This window comes from Echinops telfairi, unplaced genomic scaffold (genome assembly GCF_000313985.2).
Source record: "Echinops telfairi isolate 266 unplaced genomic scaffold, ASM31398v2 ScPeMD7_7424;HRSCAF=8462, whole genome shotgun sequence".
NCBI classification, from domain to species: domain Eukaryota; kingdom Metazoa; phylum Chordata; class Mammalia; order Afrosoricida; family Tenrecidae; genus Echinops; species Echinops telfairi.
Window position 1 is genome coordinate 21,719,274 of NW_022111324.1, and position 21,128 is coordinate 21,740,401.

General features: G+C 36.6%; 1 protein-coding gene across 1 annotated transcript in view; it reads right to left on the reverse strand.

Moving 5' to 3' along the window:
* The window catches only part of ACBD6 (acyl-CoA binding domain containing 6), a 188,020-nt gene that overhangs the window by 95,069 nt on the left and 71,823 nt on the right, over nt 1-21,128 (reverse strand). Inside the window, exon 5 of the mRNA XM_004706695.2 lies at nt 10,613-10,718. Coding sequence (XP_004706752.1) covers nt 10,613-10,718 — 106 coding nt within the window. The remainder of the gene's footprint in view (nt 1-10,612; nt 10,719-21,128) is intronic.

A 21,128-nucleotide genomic window follows, 5' to 3' on the forward strand; every position in this document is an offset into this window, starting at 1 on the left:
GATTTTCACTTGGGATATATTTTCTAGGAGGGTGACACATGTACAGCGAAGCTTTAAGAAGGATGATGTGCTCTTAGACATTTACACTACGCTTCTGAACACACTTTTTGACCTGCAATGTAATTAATTTTTGTAACACATTATTTTAATGGTACACTAATTAACCTTGAATTAGAATGAATTCTCTGACAATGACTTTCCATGGAAGTACTCAAGATATCTATCTTAAGACCACTTATGATTAATGTTTTCATGCAGGATTAAGAAACTCCAGAAGAACAGGATTAACTATACAAGCAGACAGGCATGGCTGAAACGAGGCAAGCTTTGGAGCTGAAGTGACAAAGACCAGCACAACCAGGTTTCTGAATGTGATAACTCTTTACTCTTTCAGGCTCGCGTGTTCTTGGTAAACATCCTCTAAGACTATTGGTTCAAGTAATAGTCATCTGCAGAGAGGTTATCCTTACGATTAACTACAACAAAATCTGAAAACAAACAGCTGTAATGTATTTTCCTTTCTCTTTTCTAATCACAAACATATCTGGACCATAACATGCATTTGTTAAATAAAAGACCCTATATCTTTCATCCAGCATTAAACCCATGAATTAGGTACAGATTAAAGCAACAGTTATTTAAAGATGCTACTCAAAATTATGAAATAATTTGCCCCACTTATTTATATGCTATTTTAGTTTTATTGTCTTCTATGAGATTCCAAGATCTCTTAAAAATCATCAACTTAAATTTATTTTACTGCTACCACCTAAGCTGGTCATCCTTCTTCACCTTTTTTTTGCTTTTTGGGGGTGGAGGTGGGGGGAGTAATATTTGTTTCTAGTTTGTAAAACCCTTCTGGGAAAATGTACTTATGAGGTAAATGCCATTATTAATAGGATTAGGTTAGGTTGTAAGAATACCACTAGCCACTTGAAGAAGGCTGAATAAATTCAGGAACTCAAATGCAGAAAAATGTAAGGGGCGGGGGAGAGAAAGAGTTCTCATCTATTAACCAAAGGTGCTAATACTTTCCTACCCCAGACAGATGAATGACTCTAAAGTGCTTTAAAAGTGCAGGGTAGCTGCTAACCTATTAAGTGGTATTACTTTCATACCTTCTGGGTATGAAATACAGAGTGGGCTTTAATATTTCAAATGCTTCTTGGATATTCTGAGTTAATTGTCCTTAACCATATAGAAGTTTAAAAATTAGATTTTATCCTGAGTATCAAAAGATTAAATGAAAAGAGATTCTATTATCAAATGAGTAATGTTTTCATGATATTTTCAAACCAGACAAAAATAGGTACACCATCTATTCACAGACAAAAACCTGGCAAAGTTGTTATGCCTAAGTTGGTAAGAACTGCCACTATGCCATTTTGTCAAAAAAACACTAGTATGGTATTGGCTAATTAGCAAATAAAATCACAATGAGAATTCCTGGATTTCTCTCGGCAAAAAAACAAAGCATACAAAAAACTGAGTTTCAATTTACAAGTATAGTATAGATTGGCTAACAATAACCTATCTATAGTCTAGCTCTAGCCTATCTCTAGCTTCTCAACCTTTCTTGCTGTTGCTGCTGCAGTGGCAGTTGGCCACTGAGAACTCCCTGTCCTGTTGCATGCAAATCTACAGAATGCTTCCTACTTCTATCACTCTCCCAATATTGAAATGACAATGCTGTTTCAAAAACTTAGGAATAGAATTAGAAAGTAATTTAGAATCTCACAATGCATTTAGCATAGAAGCCAATGAGTCCTTCTGGGATAATTTATTTACTAACTTTAAACAGAAAATCTCACTATTATAGGTAATACTGCATAAAGTATTTGATCTCTTCCTCTGGGTAAAATTTAAGGTCAGGAAAAATGTTGTTTCTGGATTGTAAAGGAATTGAGAAATATTTTAATTATTCTGCTTTTAAAAAATTCCCTCATTAACAGCATTTCCTAAGCCACAATGTTAGAGACTTCAAGGTAGAAAAGTAAGCAAGGAAGTAACGGTTTCATTCAGAAAAAATGATTATAGCACTAACAATAAATTGTCATGACAACTGTCCAGGTGCTTGTTATAAGACAAGGGATAAATACACTGTGATCTATTCAAATGATGGACTATTACTCAGCAATGAAAAGAAAGTACAGATTCATACAGCAATAGGGATGAATCTCAGAAACATTACAGTGAATGAAAGAAGCCTCTCACAGGTGTATGTATGTATATATAATGGTTAATGTGATCTGTCAACCAGGCTATCAGTAGTCTGGTAGACATTGGATTGATGGCTCTTTCATAATGTAATATAATCACCTCCAAGATGAGCTCTGATATGAGCACTCAATCAGTTCAAATTTGAAAACACTTTGAATTCCAGTCAATGATAAGCATCCTGAAGCATTTAGGAAGAAGTGAACTGTTGTTTAAAGAGGTCTAGGGTGCAGTAAGGAGCCCTTGGTGGTGCTGTCGGCTAAGTGTTAGACTACTAACTACCAGGTCGAGAGTTCAAACCCACTAGCCAAACCACAGGAGAAAGATGAGGTTGTCTGCCACTGTAAAGATCGATAGCCTAGAAACGCTACATAAAGTCACTATGAGTCCAAATGGACTTGACAGTGGATTTGTTTGTTTGCTTTTGGTGGTATACTGGTTAAATGCTTGACTACTAACACAAAGGTCAGTGATTCAAACCCACCAGCCACTTTACAGGAGAAAGATGAGGCCATCTGTCTCTTTAAAGACTTACAACCTTAGAAACCCAATGAGCAGCGCTACTCTGTCCTCTGGAGCTGCTATGACTCAGAACTGACTCAGTTGCAACAGGTTTGGGGTTTTTTGATGATCTGCAATTAACTCTGAAATGCGACAAAAAACAAGATAGATTTATGGATGAACAAAGATAGGAATAGATATTGATACGGTAAATAATAAAAGTAAAATTCAGGTGGTGAGCATACAGGAGGTTGCTGGAGAATTTTTTGAAGTTTCCTGTATTTTCTGTATTGAATTCTGGTGTTGGTTGGAGAAGAATAGTGAATGTACCATGAGCTGCCAGAAGAACATTTTTTTTTTTTTTAAATAACAGTGTTGGAAAAGTCTAATAAAAAATAAGTCATCAAAACTCATATTTAAATTACTTTTAGTCTTTTCTGATTTTATAAGAAATATGAGTTTATGGTAAAAGGGTAATCATGATCTTGATTTTTAAGTGGCGTGCTCTACACTAAGGCAAATGGGCACCAGGTGACCATGTGAACTTCATCTCTCAATTATTAATGTGAATTAACAAAGTTTTTCAAATCAACATTTTAATAAACAATACTACCAAATAACAAAGTTGTTTAAGATGATGGGATTCTTTTTGCCCATATTTAAATAAAAGCATAAATTTATCCTCAGTATATGAACCTTGCCTCTTAAACCTTCGGCTTCTGTTAATACTGTCAGTTTGACACATTTTGGAGTGATTTCTTAAGCTTCATGTAAATTGCAGTTTGACATGGACCACAGATTTAAAACAAAGCAAAAAGGAGAAAAGAATGGAGTTCAGGGAAAAATAATGTTCTTTAAAGGAAGGAAAAAAAAAATCTATGGAGAGCGGCGACTTGTCGCACTGCCCCTTTCAAAAGAAAGCAACGCACTTCACCTAAGATGTTGCCATAAGGGGGATTGGGGCGGATTAGAGGACCTCTGAGAAGCCCTGGAACTGTGTACAAATGCTTTGGGTGGGAGAAGAACGTTTAATCAGAATATTTTCCTAAAATATTACATTTCTACATTTGTTTTGAAAACAAATTTAAATTAAGATAGGGTTTAAAATATTTAAATCATCAATAAATACGTATTTAGTACCTACTGTCTATGGCATTGATCTGAGAAATAATTTGTGACAAGAAATATGCAGACACAATTGTGAAAGAAATAATGCAAACATAATTTGTGCTTGTTATTTGATAAGAGATATTCTGTTCCTATCTTAAATTTACATATTATTTAAATCTTTTCCCATTGAAAGATGTTTTCCAGAAGGATAATATTTGGCATGTGTGAAAAGTTGCACTAATATGGCTCAAGATATAAAAATGGAATCTGCATTTGAAAAAATTAATAGGCTTTATCACCTTCACATGATCTACCACAATTTCAATTTCTACAACTTAATTAAATTTCTACAAAATAATCACATAATTCTGATTAAAAATATCAGAAAATTAGTAATTTAACACATAACACCAGGACTAGGTAAACTTCACTATTGAAACACCTGGTACATGTCTATTATTAGTTTCTGTCAAGTTGACCCTGATTCATGGCAAACTTGTATATCAAGGGACTGGACCATTGTGATCCGCAGGGTTTTCACTAACTGGTATTTTTTCAGAATTAGATAACCAAGTCTTTGTTTCTAGCTTGTCTGGAAGCCTCAATGAAACCTGTTTGGCACTATAGCAAAACCTCGACTGACAGGCAAGTGGTGAGAGCCATCGAGGTGCAAGGGCTAGGAACTGAACTAGTTTCTCACGTGGAAGGCAAGAATTCTACCACTGAACCACCACTGCCTTGTGCAGTTTCCTGAATGCTAAGTAAAACTATACAGCTTTTTCTACCATGCAAAATATAGACACTACTCTACTTATTACAGCAGTAGGAAACATCACTAAACTTCCTCAAATTAAAAACATACACCTTCTTTTTGTGCCAGTAGCACTCTCATGGACATGGTGAAGTTCCTGAAAGCCAGGGGACTTTCTGTCCACAAAGTGACACGGTACACGAAGGGAAGAGATTCTCTGCATGCCCAGGGAAAGCAGCTTTATGACATGAGCAGGACAGGTATGATGGGAAGACTAAGTCAATTTTCCAGAAGGGTAAAACTACAGAGAAATGTTTGGAGACCAGCTGCAGATCTAAGAGATGGCTATTAAGAGATGCAAGCATTCTGAACTGGGAGGAGATGAGAAAGGGCCAGGTAATTCAGTTCCAGTGTTTTACTGACAAAACAATAAACTCTTGATGTTATATTTCCTTAAAAAATATATATGTGCCTTAATATATTAATATGTTATGACTTAAATGAATAAAAACTATGCATGAGGAAATATATGTATACATAATGAAGGCATGCCATGAAATATTAAATACTTTATAAGGTGTTTCCTATATAGCATATTTATTCACATATCTTGTTCAATAGACATGTATAAAACGTGATATATGCATTTGTTCATGTACAAAGATAGTTACAAATCCAAACACATGAACTTAAGGTAATATAATACTTTTGTTTCAATGTGTGGAAATGCAAATGTAGCTTATATTTTTCCCTATAACTCAATAATTTTATGTGCTCATCGCAGCAAAATTTAAGTACAATAATGTTAATTTTTAATCAGCTAAGAGCAAGACTAAAATAGGGTTGATTCTAATAACTGAACATTTTACATAAAGACATTTGCCATCTCAAAGAATCTTAAGGCAATCTGTAGTGGAATATCTCAAGTTCAAATATCAGATAGATAAACACAAATAAGAACTGATGTATTTTCAAAATATAATTGTTCCTAAAATTGTTATAGTAGGTATATGTCTTTTTACTGATAAGGGGTTATAAGTATTTAGCTAACAACTTAATTTTTGAGGTGATATACTTCTAGTTTATTATCAAAGCTTACTAAGTTGTTATTTTACATGCTAGAGTTTTAAATGTCATGAAGAAATGCCATTTATTTTGCTTAGGATGTTAAGTTTGATTAAGATTTGAAGCTCCCATCTCTTCTTGCTAATGTTCTTAAATTAATTCATACAAATCCTTGATTAATAATACAAGGGCTTGCCATCAGTATTCAAGGCCCAGCCTGAGTTGTCATGGCTGAGAGGGCAGAAATCTGCTTGGAGCAATGAGAGAGCCCAACTGAATTCTTGGCATCTCAGTCTATGAATGTGTAAGCACTTCATCTGTTCACAGAGACACAGCGTCTTGGCAGGCTCAGGGAAGTAAAGCATGGGTGGTGCTGAGAAGCAGTACTGCAGCAAAGTAAAATGACAGATGCAATACACTTGCAAGTATCCTTTTTATTTGCACACAAACAAAATAATGTTTAGTGTAAACTGCTTGTTTTAGACATTTAGTCAATCCCTATTATTGCTGTCCAACGGCCACACTGGACAATGGTCTTTGCAAGGGTCACATGTGGATTTGACTTAGAGGAAGATTTTCTGTAACAAATTAGTACAAATCCAAGCACAGTACCAGCAAGGCCAGCAGGAAATTGTTTATCCCTGTTCAATCCAGTGAAGACTTTGATCAAGTAAGTGCATATTTCTAAACTTCAGTTCCTTCTGTAAAAGGAAGATAACATGTATCTAGCTTACAAGATTGTTGTGAAGATATATGGCAATAAGAAAAAGTACTTTAAATTAATAGGAACTCTGTTGGTGCAAGGGGTTAAGCATTACTGGGCTGCAAATGGCAAGGCCAGACATTCAAATCCACTAGCCACTCTACAGGAGAAAGAGGAGACTTTCTGCCCCCATAAAGATGCACGGCCTCAGAAACGTACAGGAGGCAGTTCTGTGCTGTCCTATAGGGTTGTTATGGAACGGACTTGATGGCAGTGATAAGTGGGTGGGTCACTATAATACAACAAACACTATTTATTGGAGTCGGTTCCCCAAATTAGAGGACACATGAAATCAAGATGGCTGAGCCCCTGCAAGGCTAACAGAATCCTGCAGCGCCTCGGCGGACCTAAACCCTATTGAAATAAATAGATCTCTGTTGTTGTAAGCCACTGACATTGGTTTTCATTGCTATGGTTGTACTATTTTAATACACATAGTACAGTACATAGCTCAGCTTGAACAATCTATGAAGGGTTCATTATTTTTCAATTCATTTTTTTTCACAATTTTTTAAAGCTCCCTGATAATCACATGCTAATAACATTGAATGGACTATAAAACAGAAAGTAAAAGTTGTGATTTGTTTTTTAAATTAAAAGATCATTTTATTGGGGCTCTTATAACAATCCATACATCAATTGTATCAAGTATATTTGTACATGTTGCCATCATTTTTATAAACATTTACTTTCTTTTTTTAAAACTAAATAATAAAAACCTTTATTATGCAAACATATAAAAATGTGAATGTATTGTTTCTCGACATATCCTTCATCTATAGGTCTATACATTTCTGAGGGAATTGCCTCCATATTTTTTAAAAATCATTTTATTGGGGGCTCGTACAATTCTTGTCACAATCTATACATACATCCATTGTGTCAAGCACATTTGTCCATTTGTTGCCATCATCATTCTCAAAACATTTGCTTTCTACTTGAGCCCTTGTTATCAGCTCCTCTTTTTTCCCTCCCTACCCCCTCCCATCCTCGTGACTCCTTGATAAATTATAAATGATTATTTTCATACCAACACTGACTGCTGTCTCCCTTCCCCCATGGTTTCTGTTGTTTGTCCCCCGGGGTGTGTGTGTGTTTATGTGTCATTCATTGTGATTGGTTCCCCTTCCTCCCCTCCCACCTCTCCTCACCTACCCTCTACCCTCCTGGTATCCCTACTCTCATTTCTGTTCCTGAGGGGTTTATCTGACCTGGATTCCGTGTGTCGTGGACTCTTATCTGTACCATGTACATGCTCTGGTCTAGCCCGAAGTGAAAGGCAGGACTGAGGTCATGATGGTGGGGGGAGAGGAAGCCTTAAGGAGCCAGAGGAATATTGTGTGTTTTATCGGCACTATACTGCGCCCTGGTTGATTCATCCCTTCCTTGTGACCCTTCTGTAAGGGGATGCCCTATTGTCTACAGATGGGTTTTGGGTAAAGTTGTGATATGTTAGGAAAGCTCAGAGGCATGCACACAATTTCACATGAGTACATGACAACAATGAAATCAAGAGAACAAATAATGCCTATTTGCTAAAAAAATAAGTATTCTGATTTTGAGAGGCAAAAAGACATCTCTAGTTGTATTGTTAAGATATGGTTTTATTACATCATTATCTGGTTTTTGCCTTTCTCCAGCCACCTATTTTGGCTTTGTGTGCCTCATTATTTGGTGGGAAACAGTATTACTGGTTCCCCTTTCCTCTTTCACTGGAGAAGCATAGTCTTGTATTTTCAGTACCAGCTGTTACATTACATTACAAGAAAAATGTTGCCTAAAAGTGAGATCACATTATTTGGGTTTAATCTGTGTAGGTGGCTCTCAATTTTAAGTAAGTTGATTATTTATCAACTCTAGATCACATTTATGATCACAGCATGTCCTCTTCCTAACAAACACTATACCTTTTGACCATATCAATAACCTTCCAAAGCCTAACCAAAGAAGGAGAATGATTACAAGTGAATTAGTAAATTTTGTTCCTTTTTAACAACTATAATTCAGGGACAGTTGAGCTCAATGAAAAAGTAAAAAGGTATTGTCATTAGGGTTCCAGTCCATACATGCACGGGCTTATTCTAAACAAAATGTGTTTAAACACATCTCTGTGATCCGTGGATGGCAGAGATTAGGTTTCTCAATAATGCACTTAGCTTACTTAGATTTGTTAGGAGCCCTAGTGGCTTATCAGTTTAGTTGGGCTGTGATCTGAAAGATCACCAGTTTGAAACCACCAGCGGCTCCTTGGGAGCAAGACAGGGCTTTCTACAGCTGCAAACACGTACAGTCTCAGACACTCACAGGAACAGGTCTGCTCTGTCCTATAGGGTTTCCACGAGTTGTCATCAACTTGATGGCAGTGAGTTTGTTTGTTTTTTCAGACTTGTTAGGGTGCTTAAAACAAAAAGGATACACTTTGTTCCATGAGAAAGAAGTAATTTTGGTCAGGGCTAGGAGCAAAATTTAAACATAATTCAAGTAGACATCATCTTAAACTATTGAAGCTTTGCAACACATTTTTAAGAATGCTGTCCCACATAAAACAACAGTTCTTAGATTAATCAATCATTTTAAGAACAGTTAGGAAGGCCTCAAAGATGAATTCAAGGCAGAGGGGTCAGCTCAGAAGGTATGGCAACTATTTCTTGAGATCCCCAAGGGGTAATGTTGACAGATTTCCTCAAAGGACATAGGATGATCACAGGAGTTTATTAGAAATACGCTTAAGAAAGTAGAAAACTATTGGAGAGGGAAAAATGCAGCAAAGTTGTGCTGAGGACATTTTTTCCCATCGGTACAATGCATCTGCTCAGTTGTCAGGGGCAGCACTGGCTGTCCTACAAGAATCTCCGTGGAACAGTTTCCTGCATCCACCCTACAATGCTGATCTTGCTGCTTCAGACTTCTGTCCCTCACACTCAAAAGAACAGTTTAAATGGAATAGGATTTGAGTTCCTCAAAACTACTAAGAATGCACATTCTTTTTTTTTTTAATTTCAAAAATTTTTATGTGGGTGAAATATACACAAAAATGTATCTGTCATTTCATCTATTATCCATTTTTAATTTTTCATCACTTTTAACACAAAGTATAAACCTTAAACAATACCTACCCTGCTAACTGCTAAAATATTTTCATCTTTATATATTTACCTATTCTGGATATTGCATGTAAGGGGGAATCACACATTTGTCCTTTTGCATCTGATTTATTTCACTCAACATATTGTTTTAAGGTTTATCTATGTAGCAGAATTTTATTTCTCTTTCAGTCTATGAGTATCCACACCCACTGCCATCAATTCCAACTCAGAGCAACAACACAGTAGGACAGAACTACCATGTACTTCATATATCAGACAATTTAATCATTCAATCATATTAAGACGATTTGTGCAATCATCACCACAATCAATTTTGGAATATTTTCTTAGGAATGCAAATTCTTTACGGTTGGGTTAGAGTGATGGAAATACCACCTTCAGAAGTGGATAGACCTAGATGGAAAACATGTGAATAAATAAGTTTCAATTTTAATGTTTTTGTTTAATAAAAATTTCGATTTTATGGCAGTACTTTTTGATTTACCCTTGTATATGCACAGTTTTGATTACAAAACAAATGCATTCAGATGTCCTTTTAACAGTGGTGGAAGAAAGAGAGGGTTTCCTACTCCTGTACAGATTTACAGCTGCAGACACACCCGGGGCAGTTCTACTCGGTCCTATAGGTTGGCTATGAATCAGAAGCGACGCACTGGCATTGAGGTTTTACTAGTGGTTATGCACTTTAAATTATTGCATTTCTAAAAAGTCTGACACATTGTTTCCTAGGAATAATTTTACTGAGTTAAACTCAATTTATCTGTTTAAGATATGAGAGAATGCACTGTTATTTATAAATGTGATTCTGATATTATTGATAGATTATACTTATGTTAACCGCCTTTTCCTTTGTCATAGACAAATGGAAGCTACTTGATTGCTGGAAATTTCAGCTAGTAATTTCTGCTGCATGGTTAGAAATACGGTAGATACCGACACAGAAAGTATCCTAAGTGGAGGGTCCAGCCCAGTTAGTCCCTCTGACTTGCTCTTCATCAGACGGCACTTTGAAGTGCAGTTCACAGATGTGTCATTTAGCGAAAGGCCGTGGGACACAGCACAAGGTATAAGGAACAATTAGATGACTTGTTTACATACCTCTTCATCTTTCATATTCACATCCACATTTTTTGATTTGATGGCTTTGTTTATATGGTCAATGTTGTTTTCCCTGCAATAATCGAATATGTTTTTATCTTCTTCCCTAGAGCAAAAAGAAAGGAGTTGTTTGTTACCAGCTAGTATATAGATGTGACAAACTTTTAACACAATTGGCTTGCTACTTATGTAGACATTAATGGAATGTTTTGATTATGAATTTTCAATAAGGTCCGGACTTGCCTTAGAGAAGAATAACAGCATAAGTTGATAGTTTGAAATCAAGTTTTAAAATGATAATTATGAGCATCAGCAACATTCAAAGGAATAGTTTGACCCTGTCCTATATATTCGGCTGCTATGAGTAGATATTGACTCCATGGCAGTGAGTTTTTGAGTTTTTTATGAGGTAGTAGAAATAAAGAGTAGGAACTAGGAAGCACAATAATAAGTATATCGCATATACTAATTCACTGAATCTTACTTACTAACTTCCATTTACGGAAAAAGAAATGGATGAAACCAAAACTAAGCCCACTGCCACTGAGCCAACTCTGCTCCTAATGAGCTTACAGGACGGAGTAGAACTACCCCCACCGGGCGTGTAAGGCTGTAAACCCTTTAGAGAAGAGGCCTTCTTCACATCTGTCTCCCACAGAGTGGCTGGTGGGATCAAATTGCCAAGCTTTTGTAAGTTATCAAATACTTTAACTACTACATCACCAAAACTAAAACCAAGCTCATTGCCATCAAGGTGATATAGACTCATAGTGAACCCCCTTTGGATTTCTAGGACTGTAACTGTTTATGGGAGTAGAAAGCCCAATCTTTCTCCCTAGAGTAGCTCATGGTTTCAAACTGTGGACCATGTGGATTGCAGCCCAAGATATAACCAATACACCACCAGGGCTCTTTAAAGAAATTGGTAAGGAGAAATGAAATAGCCTGCCAAATGGCACCATTTTATCAGTGGCGGAATAAAGACTAATACTTGGATCAACTGCTATTTTGTATTTTTTCCAAGGTCATTACTGGTGATGAGACACGGGTTTATACTAACGACCCCCAAACCAAACATCAATCAACCCAGTGGAAGATGCTATCTTCACCTCACCCCCGAAAAGCTTGTCAAGTGAAATCAAAGATCAAGATGATGCTCATTTGTTTTTCTGATGTGCAGGGGATAGTGCCATTGGAGTTCATTCCACCAGGTCAGACTGTTAATCAAACTTTCCATTTAGAGGTTCTGAAAAGATAGCATAACAGTGTGCAACAAAAAAGCCTGATTTGTGGCAGATGGGGAAATGGTTTTGCTACAACAATGCACCTGCTCATACAGCTATCTCAGTACACCAGTTTTTGGCAAAAAACAGCATGCCTCTCTTGCCCCTACTCACCTGACCTTGCTCCCTGTGATTTCTTTTTATTTCTGTGAATACAGAGGGACATGAAAGGACACTGATTTGACAACACAGAAGAAGTGAAGAAAAAAACGAGGGAGGTACTGTCAGCCATCCAAACAGATGTGTTTGAAAAATGTTTCCAAGAATGGAATCATAGATTTGACAAATGTATTAAGTGTAATACTTTTAAAGTATTTAAAGTATTAAGTGTAATACTTCAAAGAGTACTTTAAAGGCGATAAGGTTGTTTTATAAAAAAATTTAAATATATAGCTTTGAAAAAAATTCTGTTTTATGGGGGGTACCCCCTTGTATTCTCAGCATTAAATTTTAAAAAGAGATGATCTTTGGGCTTTAGGTTACTGGTGACGCAATACTACACAAGGGTTTTTCATAGCTGAGAAGACCTTTGGATCTCCTGATTGCTGGTCCATGAACTTTGATTGTGGATCCAAGTAAGACAAAATCCTTGACAACTTCAACCTTTTCTCCACTTATCATGTCACCTATTGGTCCAGGGCTCCTCCTCAAAGGGGAAGATATCAAGTAAATCCCATTGCTGCTGAGTAGATTCCAACGTGTGGCAACCCTGTGTGCTACAGAACAGAACTGCTCCAGAGAACTGTTCAGGCAAACTCAGTGAAGTGGTTGCAGGGCTTTTCTTCTGTAGTCCTGCTGGGTAGATTCAAACCATCAACCTTACAAGTTAGCGATGGAGTACAAACCATTTGCACTACCTAAGCGTATCCTACAATTAAAAAAAAATCTCTATTTTATTGTGTTTTAGGACATTTATACAGCAAATTATGTGTCCATGTCACAGCTTTTATAGTTGTTCCATGACAAATTTATGCAAGTGTCAGTATTTTCTCATGATTTCCCTCTATTTGCTGTTTCCATTTATCTAGCTTTCCTGCCCTTCCTTGCCTACTGATTTTTATTTTGTGTAAATATTGACTGTTTGGTGTTGTAGAGTTGATAGTTTAAGGCAGAAGGTCCCAGTCTTATTTGGCCTATCATTCCCTTTTCAGAAAAAAAAAAAAAATTACTCAGCGCCTCCTTGGCAATGAAAGACATTTGTCTTATAGCCCACAACCCAGGATAAAGTGTCAGCTTCTGCTTTTGCAGCCCCCTCGATGGTTCCAGCAGGGAGACCTGTGAGAGTGGCTTCAGTCCCAAGGTAAAAGGCTATCTTAAGGCAACAATCTTTGGGGTCCCTCTAGTCTCTATCAAAACAGTACGTCTGGTTATTTACTTTCTCTAGCTATCTAGCTATGATTATGTTTCTCCCATCCAGAACCTCCAACTGATGAGAACAGTGGCTAGCGGTAGCTGGGCACCCCCAGTTTTTCTGGTCTCAGGCTAGCAGAGACTGTAGTTGTGTGGGTGATTAGTCCTGTGGACTAGTTTCTTCTTTGAAACATTAGTTTCTGTCACTCTCTTTTGTTCCAGACAGAAAAAGAGCTTTAGATGGCTGCTCATAAGCACACCAACAAATTTTGAAATGCACACTCATTTTATTCATTGAAAAGTATTTCCTAATTTCTCTGGAAATACATTCTTGGGAATGTTCAGTCTCTTTCTCTTCTATTTCTCTGCTGGGGGCACTGGCTCATGAGGTGCCATTAGAGTCTCAGGCAAAGGAGCCCTCTCACTGTCCCTAGTCTATTTTCATGTTCATAAATGGTCATCTGACTACTCATTTTTTCTGGGCTCCCCCCTACCTGTAAAAGGTTCCAAGGTTCCTAAGCATTTGGATCACTACAAAGATATTCTAAATAAACACCTAAGTTTGAGATGAATTTTATTCTTGCTATTTTGTCTCCAAGGGTCAGCTTATCTGTAGGTCATTTTTCAGTATCTCTGAGAGACCTATGAGGGTAAGGAATAGAACGCGAACTATTCAGTCAAAAGTCATTCTGTGAAGCTGCTTTTGAGCTAGTTTTTATAAGATTAGTGTTTGCATGCTATCTTTCACCGTTCATTATTACTGTTAGTTAATGTTATTTTTTTTCTGTGGGAATTTAAGCTCCTATTTTCTTTGTTGGATGTATGGTCAGAAGTTGTTGATCTGAAAGGTAAAGTACTGCTATTCTGTACAAATATGTTAAAAATACAAAACAAAACTTGATTCTAACAGAAAATAATTTTGCCACCTTAATGATCTCATTTGACTACACCTTTTAACATTCTATAGGGTATGCTAAATATAAATACAAAACCTAATGTTGATTTTTCTTTTTTATATATTATATAATCTTATTAAATGCTTTGATATAACTAAATCATCAATATTTTAGAAGTTGAGATAAAAATGTTTACAGAAATTGTTGAGATACTGCCTCTGTATTTAAAAAATAAAAAGATGCTTTAACTTACATATGTAAAAAAATTACATATGCATATTTTAATTTTATCTATAGCTCCTTTTCTCCTTGGGGAAAAAGTCCCTGTTATTACCCCAAAGGCCTTTAATACAGCTGGTTAGGAACTGACTGTCTACATGACCTTTTTATTTGACCCTTTCTAAGAAAATGTCAAATAGGCAAGTCAACTCCTAACTCAAGGATTCAATAGCAGTCATGGCTTTCATATTTAACACATTTTTTAAAAATCCCTATATTTAATGAATATCTAATTATATTTTTGATGCTAGTTTCACCTAAAATATTCTGGAGTTTGGAGTCTCAGTCTTACTCAAGACCGTAGACAGAAGTCTACACTATGATCCTCAGGTAAAACCTTACAAAAAGCACCTCTTTTCTGACTACCTCGGTCATAAGCCTTGAAGGAGGCACAGCGATCCTGGAAGAGTAACTATGCTCAAGAAGCCTAGCATTCAGCTCAAAATACTTTATTAAGTTTTTATTGTTTGCTTGCTGCTATTTTGAAGTCCCAGTTGACAGAGAGGCATTTGTAGACTTTACTAACTTACCATATTTCATTTATTCTAAGACATTTTCTCTCTCACATTTTAGCATCTTGGATAGATCTTATTATCTACAGTACCTCAAAAGTAGTTGATGGAATTTTTCTTTCTTAATGTTATTTAAATAATAGTACACTTAAAACCAATGGTGTCTTGATGAATTGGTGATTAATAAGATAGTTCCAAATAGTGGCAAATGGACTAATGAATGAGGGTAGAAATGAATATATAATGAATCTTAACCCTCCGTCATATAGTGGTACTGTATTCACAATCAGATAGTTACAGGGCATAACCAGTTAGGTCTTCCCTTACTATTACATGGTAATGGCAACTTCTACCACATCATAATTATTGTCAGACTTAGTTATATCAGCAATGGGCTTATTACTAGGACCCAAATATTCTAATTCTTCAAATAAAGAGCCCATTCATAACGTAATTTAGATTGATAAGGATCCCTTCAAATGAAACCATTTTTTCTCATATGCTTTCAAGCAAGACTTGACCAAAAATAGATACATAAAAATGCCCCAGATACTTTTTGCATATTAGTTATACTGTTAGTTATCAAACCATGATTGATAAAGACACTAGTTCCTTAAAATACATTTCACTTCTTTCACAACATTCTTTACAAAGTTGATTGAAAATTTCTGGCATTTTAAATGCCTATAAGAGAAATGTCCAATTCGGTTCAATCCCTACAAAATCAGTGCCCGCAGCTGAAAAATCTATAGAATGCTTTTACTATCAGTCTCTACAGAGCCTGAGTTATAGTCTCAGCCATTAAGGTAAATTTAAAATCCATAAAAACAATTAATCCAAAGGAAACATCATCATCAGTGTATTGATAAATTGAAAGACCATACATAGCCTCTAATTTTACCATTGAAGGACATTTTAAAAAATACAAAATTGAAAAATGATTTAATTAAAAAAATCAAAACAGACATTGCAATCAATGGTCCCTCAAACATCTCCTGAGTCAGTACAGCGCAGTAACTAACCTGCTCACTATGTGGGCCTTGGGCAAGTAGACTAACTTCTCTAAGTCTCAGTTTCCTATCTATGCAATAGGGGTATGAACAGCTTCCCTGCCTCAGAGGGTCACTCTGAAGAGTGATGCAATCCACATAACGCACTTGGTATAAGTAGTAGTATATAAAAAGTGATCAATAAATGTTAGGTGACATAAATATTAAATTAAGAGTTTAGCATATGCTAAATAAGGGAGGGTCATGAGGCCACTCCCCCACCTGTAACACTGTAAATTCCATAGCTTACACCTCCCTTTGGCTATAAGAGAGTTGCCACAAAGGGTTATCTGATATATCTATCACATCACATCAAATCATATCATGTATTGCCCACCATTAACCTGTCCCTTCCTTCCTGATAACCTGTCTCTTCTGAGCCCTTTCCTCTTGAGAAAGTATCTCCTACAGCAAGTGAGCACTTGTTATAACCAGATCTGGCCTACCAAACACTCACAAAAAGAACTATAGTTGACCCCGAAACAAAAGAACTTTGCTCAAAGAACAAATAGTCGCCTGAAAGATGTCACCAGACCAACTCAGACATTAAGCAAAGGGTCTGAGAAGCCATTTCCTGGCCAAGAATCATAGCCCAGCTCTAATGCATATTCATGACCATCCCTGGGAAATCTGTTACATATTCATAATCCTCTCAATTTACTTCCTGGTGAATACATATAAAACCGTAAATCCCCCTTTTGGGGGAACTTGCTGTGGGTGACTCTATCCTGGCTGGCTCCTAGCTTGACCAAAGTAAAGCTGTTCCCTTTCCCTTTCATCCAGTCTTGTCTTTGTTCCTCAGCCACTAATAGTCATTCCTCATAATTTTACAAAACACTGCCAATCAGTGAATCTAACAAATATTAACTACACCTTCCAGGAACTAAAAATAAGCCCATGTGACTGTGGAACAATGAACAAGGGGGTGGAGACTGGAATTAGATGAAAACCTGTAAAAGACTTTAAAATTTTATCCCAAGTATTATAGGAAATCATTACAGGGTTTTAAAGCAAGGGAACGATAAGATGAGATTTGAGTTATAAATCTGGGAAGGAGACTGTAAAGGAAGTGAGGAATCCAGTTCCAAAACCAATGTGGTATCCAGGCCAAGAGAGGATGGTGGTTTAGAGTAGCGATAGGAATGCCAAAGGCACGGTAATGGCCATAATGAAAAGGGGATGCATTTAAATTGCTTCAGAACATGAACACATAGAATTCCTGATACATTAAGGGATGAGGGATAGAGTACTCCTGTTTGACATATAGCTCTAGGAACAACATTTTTTACATAAAATACTGTAAAAGATATTTATCTGACACACACACACACACACGACAATGATCAACTCAATGACAGTGAGTTTTTAAAAATACATATTATATAGATTACATTTATATTATTATATATTTTGTATATTATATATATAAAATTTTATTTCTAAAACTTTACGTGGCTTAAATTTATTGAAGTGTGATTATTTGTAAGAAAGATACACATTTATTAACAAATACAACATAATCAGCAAATTTCTCATAACTATAAGTCAATGCAATGAAACCAAATTTGCTTGGCATTCAATGTTGAAAGAATGGTTGGTAACTATTAAATGAGAAGACAGCTGCCTATTATACTAATGCTAAACTTGTAAAATATCTTTCTTTCCTTTAAATCAGGGGTTCTCAACCTGTGGGTCGTGACCCCTTTAAGGGTCAAATGACCCTTTCACAGGGGTTGCTCGATTCATAACAGTAGCAAACTTACAGTTATGAAGTAGCAACAAAAATAATGTTATGGTTGGGTGGTCACTACAACATGAGGAACTGTATTAAAGGGTCTCAGCACTAGAAAGGTTGAGAACCACTGCTCTAAATAAACCTATAAAGCATTTTTAGCAGAATCATTTATTTATATTATTTGTAGTTCATATACTGCCTTGTCAAAGATAGTATATCCACAGCTGTATACACCTTTAGATGTGGATCCATATATATACAAACCACATTATTTTATAACTAAGTCAAAGTGCCTAGCATTGCACAGGTACTGAAAGAAAAAACAGTAAAACCTTGGAAGAAGGGGGGTAGCTCAGAAAGTGAGTGTGAAGCCAGGAGAAAGAGATAGGAAGGGCTAAAGAAAGAAAAAGAAGGGATGAGAGGAGGAGGATGGTTTTCCTTGATGAATGGCCCTTGTTGAGAGAGCGCTGTTGATCTGCAAACAGGTGGATTTGCCTATATGCTTGGTTGGCATCATGACACTAAGCACAGAGAAGCTAAATGAAGCACATTAGAAACGGGTGAATATGGGAGCCAGGAGACTCTTACAACAGTTACTGTTTATGTCAAGACCCGCTTGTCCCAAGAGACCCATTTTCACATAATCTATAATTATCTCTTCGCTTTAATCGCCTTGTCATTCCTGAGGCTCTCTTGGGCACTGGAAGAGGAAAAGCTCATTAACTAAACCTTTTCTCCTCTCTCCAGCCACCCATGGCTTTTAATTGCTTGGTGTGTTATTATCTAGGAGTGCAACTGGGATCATTTTCATAAGAAAAGGAGGTAGAGCAGAGGAAGGGAGCCATGAGTCCCTGAGGCATGCATCACAGACAAACCTTTGCTTTCTCAATTATTTATACCAGCTGAGGTTTTACAGGCTGAATAAATCCATAACTCAAGTTCATTCTGAGCAGTCAGATTCTCCAGGGGGAGTTGCCCACTTGCCTAGACACACTTGTGTACACCTCAAAGAATAACCAGAATGTAACAAGACATATGTCGTCCAATTCATCACCTATCACCAAAGTGTTAACACAACGTTGATCAGAGGCAATGCAGTGAAATTAGGAAGGATTCTACTACCACTAGCCAGACAGATGGAGGGGAAGCAGGTTAATCTTGTTGGTGCTAAGGACAGTGATGTTAATGGGACAGTGGTGTCCCCAAAGGACTTTGCCTGGTCAAGGCATAAAAATCCAAATATCCAAGCTTAAAACATAAAAATGTGTATATCACATACTCTTGAAGCTTCAGATTCTTAAAAACAAAACAAAAAACCCAGGTTCCTATCTCACAGTGTTAAGTTGTGAATAAGTAACTAAGTGGTATACCATCTTATCATTTAAACTGTCTTAATAAAGACACAAATGTTACAGCTTCCCTCATCACATGCCCTGCAGGAACATTTTAGAGGTCAATTTATGTGAGAAAAAGGCTTTTATACAGTTGCATTCCAGCTCACATTTTCATCAAGCAATCACTTTCATCCTAGTTGTTTTAAGAAAACATTTTATAATCAGGAATAAAGACCAGCCAATGAAGAAATATTTTAAAAATATTTTTAAAATCCATTATTGTTTAAAAATAGAAACTTTGTAAGTCAATGATGGAAGTATCTCTTTAAAATTCTATATAGACTTTGTGCCTGACCACAAGCAGTGACCTCTGGTATTTTCTGCCAAAACAGTTCATTTGTCTCACAGAACAACTAATCAATTCTAGAACCCATCAATCATTTTAGTTGTATACTAGTCTGGTCTTACTTAGAGAAGGTCCAGATGGCTGCCTGTGTAAGTGGGATTAATAAAATTCTGATAGATTACATGGCATCAAACGACAAAATGTAACAGGACTGATCAAACCTTATTGCACGGTAGGGGTGGATACCGTACACTCTTCATTTATTGTATTTTTAATTCTTGTCTTATTTCCATGCCAGACTTCTAGACCAAAACCTTCTAAGTACACATGCCACAAAAAGTGATTTCTTGTCAAATGTGCATAGTGCAGTATCATTTGAGTCTTTGGCAAAGCTCTATGCTTATTATCAGTGCTTTTTCTGCCCATCTGCAGTATAAATGTATGAAACATAATTGATCACACTAAAGATAACTGTCTGATGAGTTACAAGATCTGTTATTCTCGTGTTTCTACCCCTCCAAGTACAGATCAAATAGCACTGGCTCTCTCTTTTCTCTTGCAAAAGAAACCACTTGTACCTAATTCTTACAAGACTGAGAGGTAATTTTAAGTGCTGATATCAATCCTTTGCTTTGGGGGAAATCCCTATGGTGAGTAAGCATATTAATAAATGTTATGTTATATAGTAACTTGTTCTATGCCAGATATTGTTTGAAGATAAGTGTGTATGTATATATGTGCATGTAATCCATTTAAGGATCAGATGAGGAAGGTTCTATAATTTACTTCCATTTTACAGATTAGTGACTTGTTCAAGACCAACTGAGGTAGTACATGGCGGACCATACATTTCAATACAGGCAGTGATTCCATGGTTTGTGTACTTACTTAGTCTCACACTATATCCTCTCTAAAATATTCTGGTTGTACAATGGGTTAAGTGTTAGGCTGCCAATCTTAAAGTGTGTTATTCAAAGCCACCAACTGCTCTGTGGGAGAAAAATGAGGTTTCCTGCTCCCGTAAAGACTTATAGTTTCAACCCCCAAGGGGCAGTTCTACTTTGTCCTATATGGTTGCTGAGTCGGAATTGACTTACAGCAGCCTTGGTGGTATAGTGGGCTACACACTGAGCTGCCCAAAGGTCAGCAGTTCAAACCCATCAGTTACTCCTCGGGATAAACTTAATGTGAAACTGGTATCATGGCTCAGACATTATATTGTCACTCTATATGACAGAATGGAAACAAAACAAGCAGAAAGAAAACCAAGAACTGGTCTCAGGAATCTTTGGCTCCAAGAATATCTAGAGTAAAACAAGTCTGGGCCTTTAATATATCACCTACAACACACATTAGTCAAGAAAGCCGCCACACAATACAGTCCCACTTTAATCGAATGGCTTTAAAAAAAAAGGAATATAAAAGAATCCAAAACAGGCCCTCAAAATAAAGAATCCATAACAGACTTTCAATGACTCCACAGAAAAACACATTTTCCTTTCACTTAAGTTTATCATTCACTGATATTTCAAAGCACTCTACAACTTAAGACAGCTTTTTAAAAAATTATTAAATAATCATTTTATTAGGGGCTCGCACAACTCATCACAATCCGTACATACATCATTTGTGTCTAGCACATTAGTACATATGTTGACTTCATCATTCTCACAACACCTGCTTTCCACTTGAGCCCTTGGTGTCAGCTCTTTTTCCCCCCTCCCTTCCCCCT